This window comes from Hypanus sabinus, chromosome 9, assembly GCF_030144855.1.
Source record: "Hypanus sabinus isolate sHypSab1 chromosome 9, sHypSab1.hap1, whole genome shotgun sequence".
Taxonomy (NCBI): Eukaryota; Metazoa; Chordata; class Chondrichthyes; order Myliobatiformes; family Dasyatidae; genus Hypanus; species Hypanus sabinus.
Window position 1 is genome coordinate 96,933,573 of NC_082714.1, and position 23,719 is coordinate 96,957,291.

Below are 23,719 nucleotides of genomic sequence, written 5' to 3' on the forward strand. Positions count from 1 at the left end.
TATTCTGTGAGTGAAACACTTTTTCACTTGTCTGAAACACTATTTTAGACAAGACCAGAGTTTATTGCCCTTCCCTAAATGCCCTCAAGAAAGTGATGTGCTATCCACATCACTGCTTGGGGTACATAAGTATCTTAAGGCACTGTCTCTGAAAGATCCCTCAAATTCCAGTAATCCAGTATCACTGCTCTCACACATCAACATTCTCAGCCCTGAGATCCTATTTTTACTCTGCGTAGTGCTGAGCAGGTAGTGTTGGAATGTCTCAGAAAACAGGCCATTCTTAGCTGCTGTGGGAAGAATTTACCATTTAGAAAGCTGGCATAATCTGCTAACTCAGAATGTAACTGATCCTTAACCATGAATGTGAAACCAGGGTGTGAGAGGCTGAATTAATGTTCCCCCTGCACTCAGTTAATATCTCCTGTGGTTATTGATCAATGACAGTTAACCAGTCTGCTTGCAACAAATAGGCAGGAAAAAGACAGTACACATCCTGCGCTGCTGTGATGAGAACAAATGTTAACTTCGTTGTCAGAAAATAACACCAAACTTGCACCATTTTTTTGTTTCCTAAATTCAATTTATTGTTCTGTGACATTTACAGGAAGCATCTACAGAGAGCAATATGACATGACAATCTTTTAATTACTGCTTTCTTGGGATTGTTACAGTCAGAAATCAAATAAATTGAGTAGCACTTGATATGGGAGAAGAGAAGTGCTCCTCACACCCCAATGGGCTGAGGACATTTGGCTATGGGTAGAGGACTGCTGAGTGAGTCCGTTCAAGAACAATTTTGATAAACAAAGTTATGAGGAGCAGGTAGGAAAGTACTGAAGGTCATTTCAATGTTGGAGCAGACCCAAAGTCTCAACAGTTTTTCCCTTCTGTTTGTATGCTTCTTACTGCTGGACTCGTGCCAAAATAGGTCCCATCTTGAATCCATTGCCAAGTCACAGCCCACCTTGCAATGAAATATCCATCTCTACCATTGGTTAATTTCAATAGTGGGAGAGCTCATGTGGTTCTTTGTATGGCAAGATTTCCCCTTCAGTATTGGGCAGATGCCCATGGAAGTAGCTACACCCTTTATAAAAGTGTACTTGTAACTGGTAGTTAACTAGTGTTCTTTCTAGGAGAGAGGACACTACCTGCCATGACCATCTGCCCTGATTTAAAAAGGGTAGGGTGTTGGAGCAACAGAACCCATATATAATGCAGTACCAGGGTTAGCTTCCTGATATCTATATTGATTGTACATGGGTTGGAGTTGATGAGGAAGCAGGAATCCAGAATATATCCTAACCTTATGTAACCAAAGGATGAGTCATTACAGAAAATCAGAGTTGGGTGAGAGAAGGAGGTGGACTAATCCACAAGCAGAAATGAATGGGTCACATGGCCTTGGCCCTCCTCCGCCTTTCAATCTGACTGTCTCATTTTCCACATTTAAAATATATTGAATTGGTTTTGAGCTAATCAACAATTTTCTAAAATTGAGGCTGAAAAAGTTTTCACCCCCTTTGTAATTAATAAATTAACTTCCCTAAGTTGCAATACTGTATATTATCTTACCAACTCATTCCATTTGATGTAGAAAATTAAGAGATCACCTGAATAAATACCCTCTCTCTGAAAGGGCAAATGGTAGATTTTCAGCAGCCCAAACCAAAATGAAGACAAAAGTGCATTTAAGGCAAGTCATGGAAATGATAATAAGAGAAGCACAAATCTGTGGAAGAGTACAAGGCCATCTCAAAGGTGCTGAACATTTGACGTAAAATCCATCGTGAAAAGCGGAAAAATATAAAACTACAGCCACACTGCCTAGGTCAGGCCATCTCTCTAAACTTAAGTCATAAGAGAAGAGTAGCACTTGTAAGAAAAGCTATGGTTACACCAACAGTCATAGAGTGAACTGCTTAAGTCAATGGCTGAAACTGGAGATGAAGTTCATGGCTCCACAATCACTAAGGCCTTGCACAAAAAGTATTTATGGAAGAGTGGCAAATGGCCAGGGCCATTTTAGAAAACAGCATATCCTTGCCTGTAAAGATTTTGCAAAGCATCATTTTAGAGGATGCTGTAAAAATGTGGAAGAAAGTCTTGTGGTCGGATGAGACTAAAGTGGACATTTTGGGCTCAACACTAAGCTGAATGTGTGTTGTAAATTAATACTGTGCATCAGCCAGATATCACCATCCCTACTGCAAAGTATGGTGTATGTAGCATTATGCTATGGGATGCTTTTCAGCAGCAGGGACTGGACATCTGATCAGGATTGATGGGAGGATGAATGCTGCTAAATGTAGAGATCCTAGTCTCTGCCAGAAAGCTTAAACAGGTGACAAAGCTGTCTTTTAGCAGGACAGCAGCCCAAAGCACACTGCTAGAGCAACAATGGAACAACTTTGAATGAAGAAAATTAACATCCTTGAGTGGCTCAGGCAGAGTCCTGACCTTAACCCAATTAAACATCTATAGCAAGACCTCAAGATTGCTCTCCAACTAATGTAGTAGTGAGCAATTTTGCAAGGAGGAATGGGCAAATCTTCTTCCATCATGTGTAAAGCCAATAGACATGCAAGGAGGACTACAGGTTGTAATAGCTGTGAGAGTGGTTCAAGTAAATATGAGCATATGCGATATAAATATAAACTGCTCAGATTTCAGTTTTTGAGTTTCTCATGCTTTAATGATTTTCCATTTTTTGGGGTCTACTGTGAGGGGGGGAAAGCACGTGATTCATAAGTAAAAGAAAAATCACTGGTTGTAATACTTATTTATATGAACCAAGGGTTGGGAGCTGAATATTTTTATATGGTGCTGTATCCATTGGTTCCTTCGATCAAATATATATCAATCTGTCTTGAATCTAAAACCCAGGAGGTACTGAAAACACTCAACTGGTCAGATTGCATCTGTGAGAGAGAACCAGTTAATGCTCCACAGCTGTGATCTGACCCACTGAGAATTTGCATAATTAAATTTGTTAAATTTTCAGCATTTGTACTGTATTTTTCAATTTTTACTTTCTTAAATAAACAGGGTAATGAGCTTCCAAAATTATGTAGTAGAAAGTTCCAACCTCTGACCAACCATAAAGCCTTTATTGCTTATTCTCCCCAAACCCAAAAGGATAGGCCAATCTTCACCCATCTACTTCTCCACCTCACTGACCGAGATTACATGCCCAGCTGAAGGGAGACCTGGTGGGGCAACACACAATCTACTGGAAAAAGTTTGGGAGCAAACAAATAATCCTGATCCAAAATATCGACTGGAACTCTTGACAGATCCGTTCCTCTCACAGATGTCCAACCCGCTGAGAGTTTGTCGCTTGTTGAAGTCAGTATCGGCTTGGGTTCTCACCCTCAGGGCTCGGACACTACAGGGACAAGAAGCAGGGTGTAGCCATTTGCTACACTAAGTTTCATTGGTACACTGCGGCGGCTGATATCTTAGTCTCACTCTAACACTGAGGGGGGAATCCTTGCTTTACAAAGAACCAGGAAAGCTCCCACACCTTCAATGAAATTAATTGATGCTACAGAAACTCTGGGGTTCCTGCCTCTCTGGCTCTTCATCCACTCGAGACCCACGAAAGACAAGGAAGGGGTGCCTGTCACCGAGGTTACCCCCTCTGCTCATTTCACCCCCAGACTTACCGGCGGGGCCTTGATGTAAATCGTTCACATACGCTTTAAATATTTACAAATAAATATAAATAAGTTAAATAAATAATTCATTTGAACTACACACATTTTAAAAAACGCACCGACCTCAACTCGCATTTGCTAATCGATACATTGGTAAGAGGCACGGCACCTTGTTTAACGGTTTTCAAATTCACATTTCATCTTTGGTTCTGGGTGGATCAGTGGATAAAGCTGAGCGAGGTAAGGCGACAATTGCGGCGGCTTATTTCGAGCAGGGAGAATCCTCCAGAACACCGATGATGCAAACTTTAATATTTCTGTCTTGCCCAAGGAGGTACAAGATACAGAATTCAGCCCCCCTCCCACGTTTCTCCATGTGGCAGGTCCCCAGATCTGCAAACCAGACTACAGAATAGCCCCCAGCCTCAGCAGCGATGGCCCCGACAACAGATGCCTGTCAAAAATCAACAGCAGATAAAGACAATGCAAATAATTAAGCCACAACAGGAGAGAATGTCAATCAGGCTGGTTGGCAGGACAACGGGGTCTGCATCGCGGTAACCTCCTTTGTTTTAGACATCCCAGATCTCTGTAGTCGGGTCCCCCGTGGCCACTGCGACAGGGCGGGGCCGGTGGTTGCTCGGGGCTACCGCCAGTCAGTCCACAAACGGCCTCGGGGAGGCTTTCTAGTGGTTCTCGTGTGCAATCATCACCTTCTCTACTCCCGCGCACCTGTCCGCCCCATCTCAATTAAAATAGTTTGCACTGCGTGAATAAAGAAGAGAGAGAGAAAAAAACAAAACGCTGGTGGAACTCAGCGGGTCGGTTAGCAACTGTGAAGGCAAGTGGATGAAGGATGTCGAGCTGAAATGTCCACTCTTCATTTTTCTCCACTGAAGCTGCCTGACCCGCTAATTTTCTCCAGCAGTTTGCTGTCAGATTTCAGCATTTGCATTCTCTCGTCTCACATTCAGTCGGACAACGAGCAGACGAGAGACAAAATATAAAACGAAATTACAACATTAAAAGGAAATCCTTAAAATCGTAGCCAAGTGGTGCAATAAAGCACCTACACAGCTGTCGTTGGGGGACGGGAGAATAGAGACATGGATCTCGGCTCGGCTTTGGGATCCAAAGGTAACGTGAACCACTGAGAAACTGAGTTCAGCTGCCAATCATCCGAGGGATGCGGCTATCCACCCTCTACGATCGTTAACAGCAGAGGCAAGGCTAGGCAAGTACTCAAGCGAAAAATTGGGCACTGGGAGCAGTTTCAGTACTGACTTTCAAAAACAAAATTGTTAAACATTCGAAGGCAATTTGGTAATTGCGGAAAACGGGATAATTTGGGCGGCTGCTGAACCTGTTACTGCGTAGCATCCTCTGATTAGGAACCTCAAAGTTACTGCTAATCTGCAATGCAATGTGGGGAAGGGGTTGTTACATTTAACAATTTACCTTGGTTTTGATCCGAAACGGTGTTGACCAACGAATCAGTATAACATAAGATGGAGCAGCTGAAGTAATTGGCTGTATTAGTACAAGAACATTTATAAAGCACTACCAGGTAAGCAACCCGTTGGCAGAGACCTTAAAGCAGTTCCAGGTCTATTCCACTGAAGCTGGCGATGGGGGCTCTCCAGAAGTTGAAGGAGTTGTACTCAGCCAAAGTATCTTCCTCGTCTTCAGACACGTCCCGAGGCGTGAGGGATCTGGACTCAGCATTCTGACCTCCAGAGTTGGATTTCGTAATGTTCGGCACCAGAATCTCGATCTCGGCCAGGTCGACCACAGGGATTGGGGTCCTCCAGAACAGGAAGGAATCGTACTGGGTGCTGAGCAGGTCGAACATGTTAGCTGCAGAAGAGAATTGCAAGTAACACCAGCCCGTTCGCCCCTACATGTCTCATCCAATGGCCCATGCACTCCTTCCTGGTAAAGCAGAGATTCACCTGAACTTCTAGTCTAGTACCCTCCAGAAAACTCAGACTGGGTCCCTGCTCTATGGAACAGCCCCACTTGGTCGCAAACGGTGACTCTGAGCTTGCTTTCACCTGGTCTTCACTCAGTTCTATCAGAGCACATGTTGCCATAGTAACAGTTTCTGTGCTAGATCCCTTAGTTAGGTTTTCTTATCTGTGGAGCAGTGGAAATTTCTGCATGGCTGAACTTGTATTGGTGTGTTAAAATGGCTCAAACATCTGGTACTGTATATGTGGAGCTTGCAACCACCATTTTCACAGAGGGTGATGACATGGGTGGAAGAAGTCGTTGAGGCAGGTATAATTTAAGAAGCATTTGGATAGGTCCATAAAGGGGGCGTGATGGGGTTCAGAGGGATATGGGCTGAATGCAGGGATTGGTGTTCTCAGCCAGAATTGATTATTGCGAATACTGTACAATAAGAATTGCCCAAATAAAAACACTGCTAATGAACCTGGGCAGTTCGTGTAACAGCATACTTGTGGGAAGACACTATTCTCAGAACAAGCCCAGCATTGTTTTGAAAAGGTAAATAAAAGCTGTTACATATGTGCAAGGAAACACGCTGTCCAAGTGCTGGCTCACAAGAAAAGTGATGTGTGGTTTAAAAAAGATGCATCACCAGAGCTTGTTGAAATAAACAGAACATTGTAAAAAATGAAGTGAAATTAGAGACATACTGAAATGCTCACATTCTCATCACAGAAAAGGAGCAGCTGAAAACTCTAATAGAAGCATTCACATTGTTGCAAAGGGGCTAAGTTAACCAGAGTCAGTGAATGTTGCTATAATAGTGAATAGCACACCAGCCGACACTGGGTGCACTAATGAACCAGGATGGAAATGCAGCAGGGAGCAGAAAACTTTAAAAAAGCCAGTCACTTCTAATAGCAGCTGAAAGGACTGAAGTACTTTGGAGTTGGTGATGTGATAGTGTAACATCAAAGACAAGTTAAAACATTAACACTAGAAGTTGCTCCAGTCTCCTGCCCAAACTGACTGAAAGAAATACTTGTATGTAAACTGGAGGTAGATCTGCCTTGCTGAAGATGTGGGAAAATGTGGAGAGAATATCAATGATAAGTTGGGTCATCCAAGCCAAAATTCAAGTTCAATGTGAATTAAACCAAATTTGGAGATAGAAAATGACAGACCTCTCCATGAAACAACATTGGTCTGTTAAGTTTTCCAAAATACCATGTTAACTGAGAATCCATAAGGAATTAACCACGTGGGATTTCTGTATTCCTTGGAGAGGATTTAATTCCTCTGGAGGGCAGTATCATCAATTAATTCCAAGGGATTAACTGAAAAGGTATTCAGATACATATATCCAATTACCCTACAGACTTTCAGCTGCATCTGTTCAGAGGACAGTGGAGGGCTTGCTGTAGCACACTTCCTACTCTCACTGTCCTTACATTGATATCCTGGTTACCAGAGCCTTACGAGAAGAATCCTGCAGAATCGGGATGGCTGGAAAGGGCAAACTCACAGAGAGAAGGACTTTCTTGGCAAATGAAAATCCACACTGGGCATCCTCAGGACACTGAACTCTGCACCAAGTTGAAGGGACAATCAATGTTCCTGCTCCAGCTGATCTAACCCAATTTGGATTTGCTGAAATCTTCAAGTAGAGATGGGTTAAAGCTCAGGAAAAGGCAGCTGTTCACTGCCAAGAATTGTTACTGATGAATCAGACCACCATTTAACAGTAGAGAGACATCTATCACAACTGTGTCATCTCAACAGATGGAAGAACCCAAAAGACTAATGTATTTCTGTCCAGAACACTGTTAGCAGTGATGAAAAGCTCCTCAGCGAACAAAGGAGGCTCAGTATTGGGATTTCTCCAAGAGAACCACAATCTTGTCATGGTTTGGAGGCTTGTGTGCCTTAATGTCCCGGAGATCTATGTCAAGGCTTTATAACTTGGCAGGTTCACCCATGTCAAACAGGTAAAAGTGTAGAGGCCAGGTTAGAGGCCTCAGCTCTGTATTATCAACCCTAACTGGACACAAGACTGTCACAGAACAGCAATGAAGAATCCTTCTACATCTGTGTGCAACAGTATTCCTGAACCTCTTTCAGGACTTGCATGACTGACAGTAGTGAAAACTGAGCAACTGATACCACGCAGGAAGCCCTGAACACCATCAGAGATGGAGGACCTTCACTGTTGCTCTAAATGCCAGCGGTGGCAGGTAGCAAGTAAAATAAGCAAGCATTGTAATTGGTGTGTATCTGTCCTTAGATACAGGGACAACATGGCCATGGGAGAGGTGTAGAAGGTCCAGTTTCTGTACTGCACAGCTGGCACATTGGACGTCACTTTACCATGAACTCCTGATTACCTTGTTCCAAGAATGGAAGGCTGAATCTCATGGTTCCCAATAACTTCAAAGATGGGATTTCATCTTGAAAACGTATGAATATTGTTCCTAAGGCAGGGAAATTCCATGGAAATTGAAATTCATTTTCCAGTGTCAGAGACTAGTCAGGAAAGAATACTTGGCCATGTGCTGCTATCTGATGGGCTGAACAACACCTGTGCATATGGTATAGTTCAGGGAACAGAAAAGCTTCTGTACTTCCTCCTGTGGGGGCAGGCAGCTCCACCTGAGATTTCCAGTGTGTTCAAACCTCAACCTGCTAAAGTGGCGTGGAAGTGGTGGTTTACTGTAGAGTGTATAACTCGTGTAGAGTTGATAGGAATTGTCTCAAAGCCTGTGTGGGGGGGGGGGGGGGGTCCTGATGTGCTTAAGAACTGAGATATAGTGGTTATGAATCTGGCTGCTCTCTGCAATGACCATTTGAAGGTATGCATCCCGCATACTGGCTATAAACCTCACATCCCTCCCTCCTCCCAATCACTCAACTACCTTGCAAATAATAAATAAACAGTTCCTTAAGTCAGCTCCCCCCCCCCACCCGTTATCTACAGCATTTTAATGTTATTCAACCTCACTGCAGCACAAACCTCACCCAACCCAATCTCATTTCCCTCACCATGCCCACTTACCCCATTCCAACCCCTTCTCCAAATCCAGCCTAGCACAAAGCCTCATCAGAAACTCTCCCCATTCCAACCCCTTCTACAAATCAACCTAACAGTTCCATCAGAAACAAATCAGCCTAGCACACAGCCCCATCAAAAACTCACCCCATTCCAACCGTTTCTCCAAATCCAGCATAGCACACAGCCCCTACTATTTACCCTCTACCCATGCCTCCCTCCAACATTCTGTGCCCTTATCTTCTCACACCCTACTCCCCTCTCTAACCCTTCCCACCTTCCCAAATCCTTTCTCTTCCAATCATCATCACCTACCCTGCCGATTCCCGCTCTCCTCCCTCAAATACTTTCCCATCTCTGTTCACTACACTCAACCTCCTGCCCAGCTCTCCAGCCACCTCTGGGGCCCTATTGACACCACTCCCATTTCCCCCTTCCACCCTAATCATCCTTCTCTCTCTACACCACACCCAGCACCCCATCCACAGACCCTTTTCACTCACCCTCTCTCCAGGTCTCCCCACCACACCCACGCCTCGGCACCCCTTATTCCATCTCCAACACCTTCGAGTCCCGGAATCCCCACCTCACCCTTCCCCATCACCCTCCATCTTTATCTCCCCTGCATTCCACATGCTCACCATCATCCTCCCTCCTTTCTGTACAAATGCATTCACTCTCTTCCCAAACCCCATTCACCTTTCCTAACCCCTCAGACCCCGGCTGCCTGATCTCCATCACCGCCCGCCTCATCCGACCGTTTGGGACGGGAAGCCACAGAAGGTTTGGGCGTGGGATCCCGGGCGTGTTGCGGCAGCTAACATCGAGAGCTGTGTCCCATCTCTTGCTCCCCGCCAGATGCTCCATTTAGACTGATACGCAATTCCCAAAATTAGCCACAGAGAAAATTCGAGACTCGACATCTAAAATAAACTGCGGAGAGACGGAGGTCCTCAAATCCCTAGCCCAAACCCCAGGTTATTTAAATCTCAGGAACAGAGATCCCCGTGTTTACGGTTTAGACCGGTTCTACCCGCAATGAACCATGTACAGTGTGCAGAACATTGACACTAGACAAGTCTGCAGTCAGTACCGGGGGGAGACTGACCTGTGAGTGTGGAAAGCCGCTGCCGACCTGTGGAGTCCGGGTGGAGAGCCGCTGCAGACCTGCGGGGAGTCCTGGTCCGTTGAGCCGCTGTCGACCTGCGGTGAATCCTGGTCCGAAGAACCGCTGCTGTAGGTACCAGCTGATCTGCCGCAATGCAGCCGCCAGCTCTGGGTGTCACTCCTGAACTACTTGATAACCGTCGCGCAGCAACCTGTGTTCCTCCGCCTTTGTCCGACCACCCTCTCCTCTACTCCCTCCCTCCTGCCTCCATCCCCACGGGAGAACTTCTCCTGAAGCGCCTGTTGTCCATCACGGAGACGGTCTCCCTGTGGAGCGGGTTATTGTAAAGGATATAGTGCCGAAGGGCCATAGTGGGGGAGACTGCACAGGGAGCGCCTGATTGTCTGTGAACAGGTGCTGAAGGAGCTCCGAAGTCTGAGGGAGCGTCCTTAATCAGTCTCTATTCCTTCGGCTCTGAATCACCCACGAACTCTGCCCTGAATTTACTGGTTTTTACAATGCCAGTTCTAGCCGGTCGGTGGCCGTGGTTCACGGAACATTTACTGGACTCCACAAGCTGAGGTCGCACCTAAATTATCTCGGCCCAGAACTTTTCTCATCACTTTCCTTGCTGAGGTTTTCGTAGATAGGTTTACACTGCCTAGTTATGTCTGTACATTTCCCCAGTCTTACTTTAGAACATTCATAAACTTGTCATCAGAGATTAAACACAGATTATCTACAGGAATATCATCTACATTGAATCTACAATACAGTACACCATTACTTACTGTTGAGTCCCGCCCACTAAAATGTTGTCATGTGACTTGTCCTGTCAGGGGTGTGACATTGCCTCTCTAGTGATGTAAAATAATTCAAAATTTAAGATTTTGTAATGTTATTCCTGGTAAAGTGTAAAGGAGAACAAAATAATTGTTACTCCAGATCTGAAGCAGCACAATAAAAGTACAGTAAGATAAAGAACACATTAATAAATAAAACACAATAAATATAAATACATAAAGTAGCTTATATGCATAGATTGATTGATGAGAGGCATTGATCTTGTGGATAGCCAGAGATTTTGCCCCAGGACTGAAATAGCTAACACCAGAGGCCATAGTTTAAAGGTGCTTGGAAGTGGCTACAGAGGGGATGTCAGGGGTAAGTTGTTCACACAGAGAGTGGTGTGTGTATGAGTGGAATGCACTGTTGGCAATGGTAGTGGAGGTGGATACAATGAGGTCTTTTAAGAGACTCTTAGGTAATGGCGCTTAGAAAAATAGAGGGCTACGCAGTAGGGAAATTCTGGGCAATTTCTAGAGTAGGTTACATGGTCGGCACGGCATTGTGGGATGAAGGACCTGTAATGTGCTGTAGATTTCTATGTTCTATGTACATCCATAAAGTGTCTCTAGGCACAGGAGCACACATGAGGAAACAGGCACAGGGGTGTCTGTAAATAAGGTGACTAACAGGAAATAATAAAGTAGTGGTGGTGGGGGGTTGTGGAGGGTGGGTTTATGGGTAGAGGGGTTAATCAGCCTCATTGCTTGGGGAAAGTAACTATCTCTGAATCTAGCAGTCCTGGCGTGGATGCTATGTAGATTCCTCACTAATGGGAGTAAGACGAACAGTCCATGCTGTTACTGATGCTTTTTTGGCACCTTTCTGTATGTACGTCCCTGGTAAGCTGGTACCAGTGTTGCTTTGGGTAACCCATTGTAGAGCCCTTCTGTCTGCTGCAGTGCAGTTTTTGTACTATGTAGCAATACAGCTTGTTAGGATGCTCGCTACTGCACATCTGTAGAATAATGTGAGTATAGATGAGCAGAGTCCAGCTCTCTTCAGAAAGTAGCGGTGGTGGTGAGCTTTCCTGATTGTGTGGAATGAGAGTTTATATGAGATGTGCACTCCCAGGAGTTTGAAACTGCTTGCAGTTTCCACTGCAGTGCTGCTGATGTAAGGGGTGGTGGGTGGTGTGACTGGTGTGAGTTCTCCTTAAGTTGATAACCACTTCCTTTGTCTTGTTGAGGAAGATATTATTTGCAACACCAGCTCTTCCACCTCCTCTCTGTAGGCCATCTCATCGTTGTTGGTCATCTCATTGGTGGGCTGGGCAATGTAATAACTCAGGGGTTTGGCCATGCAGTCACATGTGGCAGAGCACACAGCCCTAGGAGGAGGAGGGGTTGTGAATGATTTCAGAATCCCTGGTTGTAATGCTCTTAAACTAAACCAGGCCATTCTCAGAGGCTTTTCAAACACATTGGAAATGTGAAAAGGCCAGGCCAAGTAAAGATACTAGTCCTTGTTCAGGGGTCAGCAGTGGAAAGGGTGAGCAGCTTCAAGTTCTTGGGTGTTAACATCTCAGAGGATCTATCCTGAGCCCAACATACAATCATCACAAAGAAAGCGCACTAGTGGCTGTACTTCATTAGGTGTTTTAGGATATTTAGCATATCACCAAAGATGCTAGCAAATTTCTACAGCTGTACATTCTGACAGGCTGCATCACTATATGGTCTGGAGACTCCAATGCACAGGATCAGAAAAAGCAGCAGAGGGTTGTAAGCTCAGCCAGCTTCATCAAAGGCACTAGCCTCCACACCAACAAGGACATGGAAGTTTGAGAAATCAATGTTCATTGCATCAGGTCGGAGGCAACCCAGACAGCATGCTACCAGCTTGGAGGCAAAAGGCAGTGATTCAAGGCACTAAGGACCTTCACCACCAATACATGCCATCTTCTCATTACTATCATCAGGGAGGAGGTGCAGGAGCCTGAAAACCCACTTTCACCATCTTAGAAATAACTTATTCCACTCTGTCATCAGATTTCTGAACAGTCCATGAATACTACCTTGTTTTTTTCCTCTTTTGCACTATTTATTTATTTTTCTCTCTATTTATTTTTCTCTCTATTTATTTATTTAATTATTTATTATGATTTATATTAATTTTTATGTGCACTCTACTGCTGCAACAAAACAACAAATTTCATGACTAACACACACGGAATTCTGGAGGAACTCAGCAGGTCAGGCAGCATCTATGGAAATGAATAAATAGTCAACATTCATAGATCTCAACAGGACTGGAAAGGAAGGAGGAGAAACCAGAATAAGAAGGTGGGGGAGGGGGGGAGAGGAAGTAGTACAAGCTAGAAGTTGATCGGTGAAGACAGGTAGGTGAGGGAGGACAGATGAAGAAAGAAGATGGGAGGTGATAGGTAGAAAAGGTAAAAGGCTAGAGAAGAAGAAATATGGAAGATGAAAGTGGACCACGGAACAGAGCAAAGGAAGAGAGGCACTAATGGAAGGCAAAACACAGGTGAGGAGAAGGGGTAAGAGAGGAGCTGAGTGGGGAATTGAAGAAGGAGAGGTAAAAAAATTACTGAGTGCATGGGGTTGGAGGCAACCCAGACAGCATACTATCAGGTTGGAGGTTACCCAGAGAGCATGCCATCAGATTAAGGACACCATGACTTATTATGTTAGTAAAAATAAGCCTGGTTTTATTTTTGAGATGTTCATTGAGGAATGCAGACACTGAGAAAAAGGGGACTGTTGTGAAGCTCAGAGCAGGACAGAGCCCACATCTCATCACAATGGTGTAGATATTTTGCCTCAGTGTAAATCTTGGCCCTTTCTCCATGTGTGCTTGTACTTTCCTACTTTGGTTAGAGTGAAGACTCAGGATGCAGCTGGATAAACATGTAGGGCAGAAGGGCAGAAGAGAAGATGAAGATAGTGGGGTTGGAGTGTGGAGAAAGGCCAGACAAGGCTGGTGTACAACGCTCAGGAGCCATTGGCTTATTGATGCACCATCAATAACTCTCTGAGACGTGAGACGAGATATCGGCTTTTATTGACTGGAAAAAAGAACAAGCAGCAATTGACCACCATGCTACATCCTGGAGACTGAGAGGCAGGGCTCAGGCCCCAATCACCTTTATATTGGGGTCTGTGGGAGGAGCCACAGTCAGTGGGAGGAGCCACAGGAGCAGTCAGCAGGGGGGCGTGTCCAGACAGGTATATGTAGTTCACCACACCTATCCTCTGTAACATGCTCCATTCTTTTTCTGTCCCATTGTGAATGCTCTTTGTGGAGGAGCTGGTTTATTTGTGACTTGACCCAGTTTCAGTTCCTAACCTGAGAAACTCAGTCAGGTCAGGTGCACCAGACCACAAGAGCCCAAAGGCCATTCTTGCCATGCACTCTGCTTGAGTGAGTAGTGCCCTGAGGGAAATGACCTTTTCAAATGTCTCAGTCTTCTGTTCACCCAGCTCCAATGTATCCAATGCTGTCCTTTACTAATGTCAGAACTCACCAATGTGGTGAGTAGAACTCAGGTTATATCATAGGTCTCCAAACAGCCAGTGGAAGATTAGGGAACAAATATATAGGCAAAGTAGCACACACAAAATGCTAGAGGAAATTAGCAGGTCAGATAGTATCTCTGGAAAAGGATAATGAGTTGACGTTTTGGTCCAAGACCCTTCACCAGGATCGGAAGGAAATGGGAAGGTGGAATAGGAAGGTGGAGGGAGGGGATGAAGTACAAGCTGGAAGGTGAAGCCAAGTGGGAGGATGAGGGAGGGTGGATGAAGTGAGAAGCTGGGAGGTGATAGTCAGAAAAAGTAATGGGCTGAAGAAGAAGGAATCCGATAGGAGAGGAGAGAGGAGCTTAGGAGAAAGGAAGAAAGAGGGGGATTAAAGGGAGGTAATAGACAAGTGAGAAAAAAGATGTAAGAGGGCAGCCAGCATGAGAAGTGGAAGAAGAGAGTAGGTGGCAGAGGAGAAATTACCGGCAATTAGAGAAATCAATGCTCATAGAGGCTACCCATATGAAATATGAAGTGTTATTCCTCCATCCTGAGAGTGGCCTCATCATGGCAGCAGAGGACGCCACGGACCGACATGTCGTAATGGGAATGCAGATTGTAATTAAATTGGGAAATCTTGTTTGTTATGAATGGATCGAAAGTGCTTGACAAAGCAATCCCCCAATCTACATTGGGTTTCACCAGTGAAGAGGAGGCCGCATCAGGAGGAACAGATACAGCAGATGATCCCAACAGATTTGCAGGTAAAGTGTGGCCTCAACCTAGAAGGACTGCTTGAAGCCCTGAATGGAAGTAAGGGAGGAGATGAATGGGCAGGGGTAGCACTTATTCCACTTTCAGAGATAAGTGCAAGGAGAGAGATCTGTGTGGAGGGACAAATGGACAATGGAATCACAGAGAGAGTGATCCCTGATGAATGTGGAGAGTAGAGGAAGGTAAAGGTGTGTATGATGATTGGATCCCATTGAAGTTGTGGAGAATGACATGATAGATGTAGGGGTTCATGAGATGGTAGGTAAGGACAAGAACAGTTCTAACCCTGTTAAGGCAGCAGAAAGGTGTGGTGAATGGGGAGATCTGGGAAATGGAGAAGATGTGAGTGAGGGCAGCATCAATGGTAGAGGAAATGGAAACAGCGTTCTTTGAAGAAAGAGAACATCTCTGATGTTCTGAAAATGAAAGCCGCATCCTGGCAACAGATGTTGTGGAGATGGAGAAAAGGGACTTGGTGAGAAGAAATATAGTCAAGATAGCTGTCAGTTTATAAAAGATATCAGTAGACAATCTGTCTCCAGAAATGGAGGCAGAGAGGTTGTCAAAGGGGAGAGATGTCAGAAATAGACCAAGTGAAACTGAGGCAAAGTTGGTGAAATTGACGAGCCCAGCATGAGTGCATGAAGCAGCATCAATGAAGTTGTAATGCAGTGGAGGAAGAGATGGGGTGCATTATCAGGAGAGGCTAGAAACATGGACTGTTCTATGTAGCCAAGGAAACCTGGAGCCAAAAGGGAAATTGTTGATGGTGAGGACCAGTTCTGCTAGATGGAGGAAGGTGGTTGTGAAAGTGCACTGGTTAGGTCTGCTGTTGAGAAAGAAGCAGGGAGCTTTAAGGCCTTCTCAATGGGGAATAGAGGTATACAGGGACTGGAACACCATGGTGAAAATGAAACAATCAGGGCCAGGGAACTGGAAGTTGTTGAAGAGATCTACAGCATGTGAAGTGCCACAGATGTAGGTGGGAAGGGACTGAACTAAGGGGGATAGAATGGAGTCGAGGTTTGTGGATATGAGTTCAGTGGGGCAGGAGCAGGCAGAAACAATGGGCCCACCCAGATAGTCAGATTTGTAGGTAGATCATGGAAAGATATAAAAGCAACATAGTTGTCATAGAGGGTAACCTTAATTTCCACAAAATTCACTGGGCTTTCTTAGTGGCTTACTTAGATTGATCAGAATTAATTAGGTGCATATTTTTGACATGGTATGTCAATAGTACAATTTTGAAATGGGCCATTCTAGTCCTTATATTTTAAATGAGGTAGTGATCAGAGTCTTAGTGTGAGAGTATTTTGGGAACAATGATCATAACTCCATGAGTTTTCAGATAGTTAAGGATAAGGATAAGAGTGGACAGGTGAAAGTGCTGATTATACCAGTATTATGTAGGAGCTGGGAGAGTAGATTGGGAGCAGTTGTTACTGTGCAAGTCTACACCTGACATGTGGGAGTTGTTTAAAGGCTGGCTAGTCAGAAATCAGGACCCACATATTCCTGTGAAGAAGAGAGACAAGGATGGCAAGGTTTGAGTAATTAGATGGTAAGAGATGTTGCAAATTTAGTCAAAAAAGAAAGGGAGGCATATACATGGTTTAGAAGGGCTGGCCCTTGAGGAATATAAAGGAAACAGGAGAGAAACAGGGAATCAGGAAGGTTAGAAAGGGGATATAAAATGTTCCAGGTGAGTCAGATTAAAGAGAATCTCAACAAGAGGGTAACTAAGGAGAGGGTAGGGCTAATCAAGAACAAAGTATAGAATTGATGCCTGGAGCCAGAGCAGGTGGGCAAAGTAGAAAATGTACACCACATCAGTATTCACTCTGAAGAAGGATATGAAGAGTGAGAAGGCTGTGCTGATTTCTAGGCCAGGAGGAAGAAATGGGATTTTGAAGAATAGGCCTGACAGGATTATTCCAGGTTATTGAGAGGCAAGAGAGGAGATCAACAATCTTCCCTTTTGCCCCTCTCAATAACCTGGAAGTGATCGTTGTGTCCTTTTCAGTCAGAGTCAAAGTCCGAGAGCAGCCATCACACACAGAACACTAAAGGAACTCAACAAGTCAGGAGCATCTATTGAGGGAAATAAACGGTCAATGTATCAGGTTGAGATTATGCCTGACCTGCTATGTTCCTCCAGCAATTTGTGTATGTTGCTCAAGATTTCCAGCATCTGCAGAATCACTCATGTCATGCAGCCAATGTTGTTCTGCTATTTGAAAAGGCAATAGGCTCAATCCAAGAAATTATAGGCCAGTGAGCCATACGTCAGTGGTAAAGAAATTATTGGAGAAAGCATCTACTCCCATCTGGAAAAGCAAAGATATTCGGGATAGCCAGCAAGGCTGTGTGCAGAGGAGGTCATATTTTACCAACCTGATTGATTTTTCAGAGAGTTGACAGGGATGATTGAGGAGGGTGGGCAGTGGATGTTGTCTACATGGACTTTCAACAAGGTTCCTTGTGTACAGTTCTAGTTGCGTTGCTGTAGGAAAGATGTCATTAAACTGGAAATAGTGCAAAATGCTTTATAAGGATGTTACTGGGACTGAAGGGCTTTAGTTATAAGGGGGCTGGACAGTTTTTGACCTTTTTTTACTATGGAGCATAAGAGGCTGAGGGGTGATATTATAGACAATTTATAAAATTACAAGATGCATAGATAAGGTAGATGGTCACAGCTCCAATGCCATATTTAAATTTGCTGGTGACACCACTGTTGTTGGCTGAATCAAAGGTGTTGATAAATCAGCATATAGGAGGGAGATTGGAAATCTGGCTGAATGGTGCCACAACAACAATCTCTCACTCAATGTCAGCAAGACCAAGGAGCTGATTACTGATGTCAGGAGGAGGAAACCAGAGGAGGATCAGATCTCAAGAGGGTCAGCAACTTTAAAATCCTTTGCGTAATCATTTCAAAGGATCTGTCCTGAGTCCAGTACGTAAGTGCTACTATGAAAAAAGCACAGCAGTGCCTCTACTTTCTTAGAAGTTTGCAAAGATTTCACGTCTCTAAAACTTCAATACATTTCTATAGATGTGCAGTGATGAGTATACTGACTGGTCGCATCACAGCCTGGTATGGAACCACCAATGTCATTGAAAAAAAACTACAAAAAGTAGTGTATACAGCCCAGTCCATCATGGTTAAGGCCCTCCCCACCATTGAGTACATCTACATAGAGCACTGTTGCAGGAAAGCAGCTTCCATCTTTAAGGACCCCCACCATTCAGTCTATGCTGTCTGCTCACTGCCACCATCAAGAAATAACTACATTTCAGTTTCACCAGCACTGAACTGTTCCCACAATCTGTAGACTCACTTTCAAAGACCCTTCATCTCACGCTCTCAATATTTATTGTTTATTTATTTGATATTATTATTTCTTTTTTCTTTCTTCTTATATTTGCATAGTTTGTTATCTTTTGTACATTGGTTGTTTGTCCTGTTAGGTGGGTCTTCCATTGATTTTATTGCTCTTCTTGTACTTACTGTGAATGCCTGTAAGAAATTTAATCTCAGGGTTGCATATGGTGACATTATGTACTTTGATAATAAATTTACTTTGAGCTTTTTCCCAGGATAGGGGAGCCTAGCACTAGTGGGCACAGGTTTAAGGTGTGAAAAAGTGCAGGTACAATTACAATGTTTAAAATATATTTGGATAGGTATATGGACAGGAAAGGTTTAGCGGGATTTGGGTCAAATACAGGCAAATGAGACTAGCATGGACGAGTTGGGCCGAAGGGTCTTTTCCAGTGCTGTATAATTCATAACTCTGAATTATGAATGTCTTTTCTCTCACGTTTCTGCGGAGAACTGTATTGATAACTTGTGTAAATGCATGCATTACTGTAGAGGAAGACTGCGCGCGCACACATATGTGCTCACCTTTCAGACGGGTGTTATTCGCTGGCTGTGCACCAGTTGTACCCAGAGGTGGCGTTCTGTACTTTCTCTACTCCTGGGAAATAGAGCAGAACAAGGTCGGCCCACTGACTCACTCGCAGCGAGTTACAGCCACACCTCAGCACACAAGGAAGACTTCGGCCGAGGAAGTTCAAATGGCTTCGCTTTAAACTTGCTGATCCTTATGTCAAAACGACCTTGACTTCACCTACTTGGACCCAGAGCACAAAGTAAAAGGGTAAGAGAAAAGAAAAGTTGAAATAATTTCCCTTTCGTTCTTGCTTTAACGAAACCGCTTCATTGCTGAGAGTAGGCTGTCCTGTTGCCAGAGCTCGGAGTGATCATTTAGTGCCGGCACTTGAAATGAACCTTCGGGTGTGTTAAGGAAACCGAGGCGAGAAAGGGGAAGACCGGCAAAAGTGACCTCTTAAAGTTTATATCTTCTGTTAATATTAATACGCTGGTGTTGCTTCCTTATGGATATAATTTTACAAAACACGAACTAAGTTGTAGATTTAAAGACGGGTCCTATCACTTAAAAAAAATTGAACGGTAAATTTAATTTAAAATTGCGCTCATGTGAGAGGGCGAGAGAAACAGAGAGTTCTTGAACAGCGGCTGTCGCTGGGAAGAGGAGCCTTTTTGGGCCACTGAGTGAAGGCGACCCACCCAGGTCGGCGAGCGGTTTACTGCTTCGTGGGGACTTTTAGTTTGCGTCGCTGCATGGCGTCTGGAGTGATTGACGATTCAGGAGCGGAGTGCCCCGCTCAGAGAGAGGCTAAGCTTGTTAATCTTACAAGGGTGCCGGGGGCAGCGGTTGAGCAACAGCCTTGTTATAAGATTTCGGGCTTGCTGCTTTGCAACTCTTGCTCCTTCCCCTTTTTCTCAGCGATACCTTCTCGATTGTGGCTTCATTGCTTTCGTACTCAAAGCCGAGCTTGTTTTTTTGTTGCTTCTCTAAGCTGTTCTGAAAGCCAAGGTGCCTCTCCCCTTCCTGCTTACTGTGCCTACACTTCAGCTGGACGGCCCAAACACTGTCCAGAGGTATGTGTAAAAGATCATACACCTAACCAGTTAGTGTACTGCGAGCTCCATCAAACGGCAAATGTGCTGACAGCCGAGTTAACCAGTTCTATGCCTAGGTTAAATATCCCCAGGTCATTGGAGAGAAATGCCCCGAATCTCTACAGTTCGCTTAGTTTCTGTGATTTTGGGATTTTTCCAGAGCAGAGGATGCTAAGGCGTGACTTTATAGAAAGAACTTAATAAAATCTGGAGGGGAGCAGATAGGGTGGATATCTCATCCTTTTTTTAAATCTCAGAAGGCCTCAAACACTATGGTATAGATTTAAGGTGAGAGGAGACCTGAGGGTCAGGTTTGTTTTCTAGAGAGTGTTGTACATGGAACCAGCTGCCAGAGGAAATGGTGGAGGTCGGTACATTTTAAATATTTCAAAGGCATTTGGACAGGTGCATGCACAGGAAAAGTTTAGAGGGATATGGACTAAGTGTGGGTAATTGGTCAGAATAGGCTGAGGAGCCTGTTTCTGTGTGGTGTTAAATGCAGGGCAAGGATAAAGTGCTGTTTCTTTGCTCCTGTTCTGCTGACTGTTTAATGCTCCCACTATAAATAGATGATAGGTCCCTTTGTCAGAATTCTTATTTGTTATTTCTTTGCTATTTCTTATGATTCCATTTATTATCAGATATGTATACAATATACAGCCTGAAATATTTAGTTTTTGCAGACATCCATGGAAAACAGAACTCCAAAATAATGAATGACAGAAAAACGTTAGAACCCCAAAGCCCTTTCTCCCCCTCCCACGCACACAGCAGCAAAGCATCAACCTCCCCACCCATTTCAGCAAAAAGCATTAGCGTCCACCACACAACAAACAATAGCAAAGCCCCCAAAACTCTGATTTACAGTCAACAAAAACGATTGTTTACCTGACAGTTGACATGCCAGAGGCTCTTTCTTGCAAGAACAAGGGACAGAGATGTCACCCATTTCACAGTGAAAGGGGAGGTGAATGGTTGCTGTTACGATGTTACAGTCTGCTATATTGCTTTTATTCGTAGTTTCTCCAACTCGAGAACAGGTAGCAAACTCTCCCCACCGAGAGAAAGAGAGACCAAGTGCAGTCACTTGACTACAGAGACCTCCCGTTGCAGCATCCGCCACCATGAAATCTTTACGTTCCTTCTTCTGTGACCTCTCAGTCAATGGCACCGGCCTGGAATCGGTCAGCCAGGGGCCGTGCAAAATTTGTAGATTTTGTGAGAATATGTGAGTGACCATTTCAAGCTTTCCAATTGCCTCAGAGTTTTGGACATTAATATCAGGCACTACTCTTTCCTAGAGCTTTCAGGAGCTCCAGGCGTGAAGTATTTAACAACCAATTACTGACACTACAAGTTGATTTACTGATAAAAGAATATGCAGGCAAGGCCATGGACAATTAGTGCAGAGGCTGCTTCCTCAAACAGCATAAACTAATCAGATGCTCACCATGGGGAAGTTCTCCTGACCGCAAGTTCTCTAGATTTATTGGAGGAGGCGACTGAAAGGCAATGTTATATTTCCCTCAGTATTGCACTGCAGCTGTCAGTTTGCCCAATGGTGTGCTCTCCCCACAGTCAGTAGATTCATGGTAAATGAATAGGTTGGATTCAGGATTTGGGCACTGAATGGATTTTATGTTTGAGAGTGTTCTGACCCTACACCCTTAGCTGTAGAACACTAAGTGTTAGCTCAGAGCTGAGAAGAGGTGGTGTTTTTTCTCAGTCCCCTTTACATGTCTTGTCACGTAGCCAAAAATTTGCTATCAGTGAATCTAACCTCTTTATGATTTCCCACAGTCATGAAGCTGTATGGCACAGACAGAGGCCCTTCCAGACCTACGTTAACCCTATCTGCCCAAACAAGGTCCATGTCCTTCTCTACCTATGTAAGTGGAGAAGGCCATTGAGCCCATCCTGTCTGTGCCAGGTAATTGAAAGAGATCTCCAACTGAATGTGGAGTAAAGCAGCAAATGCATGGTTGTTAAAAAGATAGGATGAAAGGGAAATAACACGCACAGAATGCTGGATGAATTCAGCAAGGCAGCATCTCTGGAGATGAATAAACAGTTCAAAGTTTTTTAACAGTTAAAAATTTGGGCTGAGTATACCACCTTCTCTTCACCAACATTCTCATTCTGGCTTCCGCATTCTTGCTTTCCAGTCCAGATGAAGGGTCTCAGCCCAAAAGGTCAACTGTTTATTTCCCTCCATAGGTGTTACCTGACTTGCTGAGTTCCTCCAGCATTTTGTGTGTGTTGCTCAAGATTTCCAATATCTGCAGAAACTCTTGTGTTTAGGATGAAAAGGAAGATGTGAAGACAACACAGAGTGATACAGATAGGATAAGTAAGTGGGCAAAGATCTGATAAATGGAATATTTTTTAACAAAGAGCTATTAATACATGGAACTCTATGCCAGTGGAGATGATGAAATCAGATACAACCTTTGAACATTTAGACAGTCTCTTACGTAAACAAGGTATGAAAGGCGACCATCTAGTGTGGAGGGATTTAGGTTTCAGCAGGAAGTTCAGAAAGCTAACAGTGCCATTACTGATTGCATGTGAAGGTATTGAGGATGTGCTTTAGTCACACAGGCCACTAGTGAGACCACATCTGGCCAGTGTGTGCTAAGGAAGGATGTCAATGAAATGGAGACAATTTTAAAAAAAGTTTACTAGATTCATTCAAATTAAAAAAAAAACTGCAGATGTAATTTGAAATGAAAGTAGCGAACGGTGGCAGCATCTGTAAAGAAAACCAGAGTGAACGTTTTGGCTTATAGATGCCTCATCAAAGCTTCTGCCAAAGTGTTTCACTCACCCACCCCGCCTGGAATAGCAACTCCTGTTTTAGTTCTACTGCTTGTCTTGCTAAATATTTCCACAGTCAGTTTAGTGATGGTTAGAATGGCCAATGAGATTCTTTATAAAAAAGGAGATGAATAGGAATGTTTAACTGGGCATGGCCATCTGATTTGCAACCTCAAGTTATAGTTTACAGTGTAAGGGAAAAGATTTAAAGCAGTTCTGAGGGGCAAGTTTTCCACACACAGTATATGGAACAAACTGTCAGAGGAGAATATAGGAGAAGGTACGATTATGATGTTTGAAAGACAGTTGGACAGGTGCATGGGCAGGAAAGATTTAGAGGGATATACTGTAGGTCATATGTAAGCAAATTGGACTTACTAGATGGGTTTCTTGATTGGCATAAAAGAGTGAACTGAAGAAGCTGCATCTGTGCTATGTAAACGATCTCAGATGTTTATTAAGTTCCCCTTTTAAAGTTCCTATTATATCTGCTTCCATCTTAGTCTTTCCCAAACTTTTGTTGTTTAAATAACTGTCATCCTGTCTTGAATTTATTTATTCAATGAGATATAGTGCAGAGTAGGCCCTTCTGGCCTTTTGAGCTATGCCGCCCAGCAATCCCCTGATTTGAATCTACTCTAATCATGGGACAATCCACAAAGTCCTATTAACCTACCAATGTGTACATCTTTGGACTGTGGGAGGAAACTGGTACACCCAGGGGAAACCCATGCAGTCATGGGGGAATGTACAAACTCCATACAGACGGTGATGGGAATTGAACCTGGGTCGCTGGGTACCGTAAAGCGTTCTGCTAAGTACTACACTATGGTGCTGCTCTTCTGGCAGAAAGGATTAGATTACTTAGATATTTAATTACTAGTTTAATTAGTTTGGCATGACATCATGGGCCGAAGGGCCTGTTCCTGTGCTGTAACTGTTCTATAATCAATGATTCTACCTCCATAGCTGTCTAGGATACTCACCCTAGTTCTAGTAAACCCATGAGGGAAATATCCTCTTGACATGCAC

The 23,719-nt window shown here is 44.1% G+C and overlaps 1 protein-coding gene and 1 long non-coding RNA gene across 3 annotated transcripts in view; one reads left to right on the forward strand and one right to left on the reverse strand.

The window, feature by feature from the left end:
• Positions 1–545: 545 nt before the first annotated feature.
• On the reverse strand, positions 546–9,904 carry mllt11 (MLLT11 transcription factor 7 cofactor). The gene is made up of 2 exons (XM_059980312.1): positions 9,770–9,904; positions 546–5,519 (listed from the first exon to the last, which is right to left on the reverse strand). The coding sequence occupies exon 2, from the start codon at positions 5,512–5,514 to the stop codon at positions 5,254–5,256; it is 261 nt and encodes an 86-aa protein (XP_059836295.1). The 5' UTR covers positions 5,515–5,519; positions 9,770–9,904; the 3' UTR covers positions 546–5,253.
• The window catches only part of LOC132399670 (uncharacterized), a 38,955-nt gene continuing 24,993 nt past the window's right edge, over positions 9,758–23,719 (forward strand). Inside the window, exons 1-2 of one of the 2 annotated variants that reach the window (XR_009514033.1) lie at positions 9,758–9,897; positions 18,755–19,043. This is a non-coding gene — a long non-coding RNA (uncharacterized LOC132399670). The remainder of the gene's footprint in view (positions 9,898–18,754; positions 19,044–23,719) is intronic. The other variant, XR_009514034.1, reaches the window with a different exon arrangement.